At 39.4% G+C, this 8,008-nt stretch overlaps 1 protein-coding gene across 1 annotated transcript; it reads right to left on the bottom strand.

The window, feature by feature from the left end:
• Nucleotides 1-2,233: 2,233 nt before the first annotated feature.
• Nucleotides 2,234-6,010, bottom strand: GCSH (glycine cleavage system protein H (aminomethyl carrier); the record flags this gene model as incomplete). Its single annotated transcript, XM_010184402.1, has 4 exons — nt 2,234-2,360; nt 2,931-3,062; nt 4,656-4,719; nt 5,931-6,010. Coding segments are annotated over 4 exons (371 nt in total), but the record flags the coding sequence as incomplete, so codon positions are not given.
• Between the last annotated feature and the right edge of the window lie 1,998 nt (nt 6,011-8,008).

Below are 8,008 nucleotides of genomic sequence, written 5' to 3'. Positions count from 1 at the left end.
AACTCCTGATATTCTGTGATTCTGTGAAGGAAAGGTTAAATTCTGTTTCAGGTGGTTTCCCTAGAAAATTGTCATTTATTCATACTCCTGTGTAACCTTAGAAACACGGCTAATACACAGATGAGGGCAAAGCTTGAGGAACAGATCAGATTTGCCAGTTTTTTCTATTCGCCAGGTTCCTTAGGGAATTACATAAATTAATATTTCATATTTAATTGATCAAAAGGAAAGAATAGAAACATTTCAGGGAAAAAAAAAATCTATAAAAATGCATTACAGTGCTCTGGACTAACCTTTAAAGGGACATCCATGTCTCTTTCTCTGCAGACATTCAAAACGCGCCTGGCCGTGTTCCTGTGTGACCTGGTCTGGTGATCCTGCTCTGGCAGGGGTTGGACTGGATGAGCTTTCGAGGTCCCTTCCAACTCCTGATATTCTGTGGTTATGTGATCCACAAGGGTCATGTGTTACATGGCAATGAAGGAAGGGCCTATTACTCTCCAGTAAAGTTGAAAAAAAAAAATAGGGCATAAGAACAGTATTGAATTGAAACATTTGCCTGCACTCATTCTAATCTGAAACAAACCTTCCCTTTCCCTTTGGGAATTGCATAGGGAGGTCAAAGACCCAAACTGACACAGGGAGTCTGTGAGAGGCCAGGACCAAGCTCCCAGCTCTCTGGGCCCTCAATGTTGTCACAATAAATACTGCATGATACTGTGAATAATGGATAGGTACTGACAGTTTTTAAAGCATTTACACTAGGTTTGCTGGAGCTTTTTGTTTATCAGCCACTGCCAAGTTAGGACTTCTGTGGAACAGTCAAACCCACTCTCTACTCTTACCTTGCAGTTTAACTTCTATGGAGAAGATCGTTTTATCTTAAATACAGAGTGGAATCCCTCTTGGCAAGGCTTTTATCTGTGACTCGCATAGGAAAAAATAACTCCTGGGATCTAAAAAACCCCACCCATCACTTTGACATCCCTTCAGATCTTAGAAAAAAGACCTACATTTTGATACACTAGAAAGCTTTCTGTATAACCTGCAGTATATTTCTGCCCTTTGGAAGGGCTCTGCTTTTGAAAGGAACTTCTACAGGAATATGAATTTTGCCATGGTCATCTTACATGGATTAAACATTCCCCTGCATCCTCTTAGACCACTTTACAGATACTCGGTTTTCACTCCTGTTTCATGCTTAGCTTCTAATTGCTATTTTAAATTGTTGAAAAAAGTTTTAGACCAAAACTCTGTTGTATTGTTTGGTTTTCCTAAAATGCAGGCCTGTACAACTCAACCTTACCCTCAGATGTCACATGAACTTTGAGTGCACATTTGTGAATTCTTTAAATATTAAGTCTAATGAAATTGGCCGCTTTAGCTTACAAACATGCAAAGTGAAGGTTTTAGCTTCGTTCCTGCGATGTCACTACAGCAGTGTGCCTACTTCATCTTAGAGACCACACACACGGATACATTGTATGTCAAACTATTACTGACCACACTGTTTTGAAAAATGTCTGTTCTTCTGAAGTCCCCACAATTCCCGGGCCCAGGATGTTGAAATTCCCTAATCAGCTGTGACATAGGGAGTGTTACCAGACAAAAAATACAGCCTCAACAATGCACTTGAGAACCTTGATAAACTGTCACTGCATGAGTCTGATATGCTAAGAAAGCATGTAAATCAGAAGACAAGGAGCATACCCTTCTGCCTCAAAGGCAAACCTGTTTGATTACACAGTAAAATGAAGAGGGAAAACAAAGAATTAATAAATTCTGTAATGAAATAAAATCATATAGAGGTAGTTGATAGAGCTTCTCCTTTCTTTGGTATCATCTTTGCAACTGTAGTTAGGAAAAATATTAGCAAGTTAGGGAGGCACTGCCTTTTGGTATCTTAGGAGCAATAGGAAAGTATTTCAGGGAGAGTTGACAGAAGTACTGTGTTAAGGCCATTGTTAATAAATCTGATTGTCAAATCAATCTTGGGAAGGGAAGAACATATTTTAGCAAATATTGTTTCCCAAAATATCACAGATAACATCCTGGAGTTACATTAATCAGATAATCTAGAATTAAAAAAAAACCCCTCACAGGTATGCAGATATTAAACATTTTTATCACTGCAATTATTTACGGCCTGTATATGTGAGCATAAGTAGTACTTTTCTGGTTGCCGAAACTGGATATTCTTTACTTCACTGATTGATGACAGACTACACTGAAATATTTTATACAGATTTATTTAATTATTCCAGCTCAGTCCTCAATGGATTTTATATATTTCTCATAGGCATCCTCATTCATCAGTTCATCAATTTCAGGGTTTTCCACTGTCATCTTGATAAGCCAACCTGTAGTGAGAAAATTAAAAAGAAAAGTAATTGCTAATATCCTACAAGAAAGATTCATTCGTGTTACAGCCTTGGAAAAGTACTGCAGTGGGCCCACAAGCCCTGTAACACTGGTAGAACCAACAATGTTTTGATACTTTAAAAAATGAACAAAACAACCTGTCGTAAGAAATGGCAATTTGAGTCAGACCAGCTACCTAATTTAGCACTGACTCTGACAGTGGCATGAAGGAGACGCCGTCTGTAACAAGTAAGAGCCTGATCTCTTGGTATCATGAGCTGTTACAAGACCAAAATAATATAAATATGTTAAAGGGAAATAGATTTAAATTCCACCACAGTCTGTGTCTGAAAAGAACACAAGGTAAAGCATCTGTTAGCAAAGACAAGACTACAATAAGACTTTCATTTTAAGTTTTATTGGGTTTGAACTATATTCAATAGATTCCATTTAAGCCTCCATACCATTAACTCAAAAGAACTGGGAACTGCAGAGCCATTTGCAATAGCAAGCGGCACTGCCAGGATGCCGGTGGTATTCATTACTGAAAGAGAAAAATTACATCTTACCATCTTGATAACAAGATTTATTGACGAGCCCTGGATTATCCGCAAGGGCAGCATTAACCTCAGTCACTTCTCCTGAGAGAGGAGAGTAGAGTTCACTAGCAGCTTTCACACTTTCCAAAGCTCCGAACTCATCTGAAACACAGAATATGATTGAACGCTTTTAAAAGGAAAATACAAAGTGCTGTAGTTTTTTGTCAGACATTCTGGTGATGGCCTAGCCACTGAAGAAGTGTCTTGATCTTGAGCAAGGAAAAGTGTCTAAGAGATTTAAGCCACCAACTTTATGACAGTGATCAGCAGTACTAAATTTGATGTTTATACTCTTTATTTGTGAATTATTCTGGGGAACCTGTGTAATACTAGCTACCTGGTTACTGCAGAAGGGATGGAAATTTTTACATGTGGCTAATCCTTTAGCTAGAGACCTATAGCCTATGATATAGGGTTATAAGGAACCACATCCAGCTCTTGCTGCAAGAGACCTAAATATGCCTTCCATGTACAACTTAAACCGTGTTATACGTAATTTGGTTACAAAATAGACACAGCCACAATTTCAGGAATCCCAGCTTTTCTTCAGAAACACTATCTAGTGTTACATTTGCACTCACTGGAAAACACACATTAGTATTCAGAAGCACCACACTGGAATCACTCAGCTGTTCTTCCCTTTTTTTCTGTTTTGCAGGCAGTTATGGAAGTGCTGCCTGCAGCAATGTTAGTCCAGAGTAACTTTAAGCCACAAGCAAACAAGACAGAGGCTGAAGGAACATGGAGCTGTCAGAAGAGTAGATGGGCATCAGCACAAGGAATCAGAGAACAACATGTTCTGGGAGAGCCTGGAATTAGACTGAGGCCAGAATGGGTAAAAAGAAGAGAACAACTAAATGGAAATGGAATTCCTTCAGATAAAACAGAACTACGAGTTGGCCAATTAAAACCCTGAGCAGAGAGATCTTTTGTCTAACATTCACTACTCAGTGCGATGTAATAATAGATTTGGCCAAACCAGTTTGATACGGGCCTATTTCACAAGAAGGATGGCAAAAGAAAGGCCTGCTAATTTACCTCAGTAAATCCACGTTCTTGTTCTGTAATGTCTGAAGCTAATGACAATTTTTTCTTCATATACAGGCGAGACAGCTCTCCATGTAAATACATGAGTAGCTTTTCCTGTCTACGGTTAATGCTCATTCTTCTTTAACATGGAAAATTAAGAATTTTTAACTTTCTTCATCATTCAGTTATGTGCGTTGCTAATGAGAATAAAGCCCTATGATTCCAGTTGATACCCAAAACTTACCGAGTCTGTACATTATACAAAAGTTAGTTTGATATCAATTGGATGTTTCACATCATGCAGCTCATGAAATGTGTAACTGCAGATTACAAATAAGTCAGCCTGAACACTGGCAAGTCCAAATTAAAACTTAAATATTTTTCAAATATAAATATATTTGACTACAAATATATTTCAAATATTTGATTTTTTAAATAAATGTCTTCACAGTTCAATAAGCAGGCACTTTCTGCTACTATGAATGGTCTGACAGTGAGAATTTGAAATTTAAGCTGTCTCTTGTAGAAACTCCTAAATTTATTTTGCATCCAGAAGACTTAATGGTGTTAATGAACATAAAGATTACTTCATAAAATTCATCTTTGCAAAGGGTAAGTGGGATGAGTAGAATAATTACGTCATTAGAAACTGGCGCTGAAACTTACCATGTTTACTCAATTTTGTCCCAACTTCTGGAAGACTACAGTAAACAACATCTCCTAATGCTTCCTTAAAAGAAAGACAAGAGCATCAAGGCATACATTACAGAAACTGTGCATAGGAAAGATCTGATACAGTAACTCTAGAATCACTGTATAGAAGTAATCTCTGGCTCTAAATTCAGTTCTCATTCTTTAAGGACTGCATATTTTTCAATTTTTTCTTTTTAAACATTTAACTCGAAAAAACCGTTTTGCTATCACACCCCAAAATGCCCAAGTATTGTTTATCTATTGCAGTGTTAATAACCCTCAGGCCAAGGTACTAGGTTTATATAGAGACTTCTTCAGGCAGAATAAGAAACAACAGCTACTGATCTTCTTAGCATCAACTACAGTAACAACTGTTTTAAAGGACAAAGTTCCCAATGGTTGGAGGGAACTATCTTTTTGTTACAAAGCACAGAGGATTTACTTCCAGTGCAATTTGAAAGACAAAGATCATGATCCCTCCCTAGAGACACAGACAGCTCCAGAACTGTTAGCATACAGCTTGTCCTTACTGACTTAATAAGGAGCCTTATCCTCATAAGAATCAGCTCAACTAGAATAGGCTTCTGCCTCTGCACTGACAAATGTACCCTATGTCACCAAAGACTAGAGATCTTGGAGTGTTAGTGTTATTTACAGAAAACTGAGATTACAGGAAATCCTGTGTGTCCTAAGAAACATTAACTCCACTTCATTCTTACATTCAGGTTTTTTAAGTTTCCCATACCGTGAGTCGCTCTCCCAAATTTGCCTGTGAGTACTCCCAATCAAGTACTTGCACAAGAACAAAAGATCCAAAACAATTCCTATCCTCGAGTAAGAAATATATGCCATGTTGTACTTCTGTTCACAATTGTTCTTTAGCCAGAGGGATTGTGCTGTATTCACGTGCAAGAGAAATTTGGCCTAAAAAGTGCATGAAATTCCCTTCACATAACCACAAACTCCTCAGGCCTATAAGAACTGAAGTAATAAAGGAGGTTTTAATACCAGTAAGTTTCTCATCAAGTTCAGCTCTCTATAGGCTCAATCTGAAGTGATTAAGAATTTATCAGAACACTAAAGCAGCATTCACTTCACAAGTAATGTGACAGATCCAAGTCCAAAAATCATGTTAAGTGCATATGCAACTAGAACAACAGAAAATGGTAACTGTCCAAAGAGCAAGGACAAGAGCAGGTATGCGTAAATAAATATTGCACACTTGGGTACAGGGGGAAGGATCAATACCTGTGCAAAATTGCTGATTCCTACTGTTCCAATGCCATTTTCAACTGATATCCATTCATGCTTGTCTGTGAATTTGCGGGCTAAAATGAAGCAAACTTGATATTTCAGAAATAAGTGACATGTTCCTCACTTAAATACAGTAACACATTTGAGGGCTGTGGTTTTTTTAACCAAGGTTAGTTTTGCTTCTTGGAAAATATTTTAAACAGCACATACAATTTACAGCAGCGTTTTGTTCTGCTCATGACATGCTTAGTGACAGGGCAGCAGCTCATCGGGGGCTCTGCTGAGAGTGTGACTGGTTCCTGTGCAATCATCTAGAGACTGACAAAGTACAGGAGCAAAAGGAGTAGTTCTACTTCAAATAAAAGTATAAATCCAAAGCATCTTTACTCACAGTTACGCATTTCTATGACAGCTTAGTGGCTTTTCAAGCATATTTAGTGTTTGTTTCTGACAACCACTTTATTATTCCTGGGAAGGTCAGTGTTAGTGACCCATCAGAAACAGTGTCAGCATTACAGCATCTCATTCCAAGTACCTAAGCATCAGTTGGAGTAAAAAACTTGCAGCCTAGCTTGTTTAAGTGGCTGATTCCCTTCTCCCCCCTGACATTTCCTATAGAGTCTATTTCTCCCTATTTAACGTTGTCACAGATCTATGTAAAATTAAGGCAAATTTATACCGGGCACATTAATAAGGTAACTCATACAGACAACTGTTACTTAAGGGAATTTGCTCTGTTAATACTGTTACTGTGAGAACACAGTCATTTTTCTGTATAGTTTTAAAATAAGCACATTTTACACCATATTAAGTCTTTTCACAGCAATCTTACAATTCTAGACATATTTTACATCTGTAAGATTCAGGATTTTCCAGTGTAAGTCAGTCATATTTTAAGATGTTTCAATTGTTGTGATTCTCTTATTGAGGTTTGAACACAAGTAAGGAAGCAAGTCTCAGATAAAATCCAGAGGGACCTGGGCAAGCTGGAGAAGTGGGCCCAGGTGAACCTCCTGAGGTTCAACAAGGCCAAGTGCAGGGTCCTGCACCTGGGTCAGAACAATCCTCGTTACCAATACAGGCTGGGAGGTGATGTGCTGGAAAGCAGCCCTGGGGAAAAGGACTTGGGGCACTGGTGGATGAGAAGCTGGACATGAGCCACAATGTGCATCTGCAGCCCAGAAACCAACCCCATCCTGGGCTGCATCACAAGAAGTGTGGCCAGCAGGGCCAGGGGGGTGATTCTGCCCCTCTGCTCTGCTCAGACCTCACCTGCAGTGCTGCATCCAGCTCTGGAGTCCCCAACACAAAAAGGACAAGGGACTGTTGGAGCGGGTCCAGAGGGTCCACAGGGCTGGAGCACCTCTCCTATGAAGACAGGCTGAGAGAGTTGGGGGTGTTCAGCCTGGAGAAGAGAAGGCTCTAGGGGGATCTCATAGCAACCTTCCAATACCTGAAAGGTGCCCATAAGAAATCTGGGGAAGAGCTGTTCACTGGGGCATGCAGGGATAGGATGAGGGGTAATGGTGTTAAACTAGAAAAGGGTAGATTTAGGTTGGATGTTAGGAAGAAGCTCCTCAATATGAGGGTGGTAGATCACTGGCACAGGTTGCCCAGAGAGGTGGTGGAGGCCCCGTCCCTGGACATGGTCACGGTCAGGCTGATGGGGCTCTGAGCAACGTGATCTGGTAACAGTGTCCCTGCAGACTGCAGGGGTTGGGCTGGATGAGCTTTGAAGGCTCCTTCCCACCCAATACATTCACTGATTCTATAAAAATGGTTTGTCATTCAAAATGACATAAGTTTTATAGGCCTTGGTGAAGCTACACGGTTTTGCAAGTACAGCACATGAAAAATTTTGAGTAAAATGCAAATATGAAGTATTTTTTCCAGGATTTATCACTCAAAAAACCCAGAGAATTCCAGGCAGCATTATTCATACCTCCATAAGTCTCTCAGGACAGATACTAATGTACAGAAGAAATCAAAAGTCTTAAATCATTTTAGGTCAAGACATTAAACCCAGAGGTAATAGGAATTTCACTGGAAATGAGCAATGAACCATTGGATCG

Source organism: Mesitornis unicolor, unplaced genomic scaffold (genome assembly GCF_000695765.1).
Source record: "Mesitornis unicolor isolate BGI_N332 unplaced genomic scaffold, ASM69576v1 scaffold42355, whole genome shotgun sequence".
NCBI classification, from domain to species: domain Eukaryota; kingdom Metazoa; phylum Chordata; class Aves; order Mesitornithiformes; family Mesitornithidae; genus Mesitornis; species Mesitornis unicolor.
This window is presented reverse-complemented; position numbering and strand designations above follow the sequence as displayed.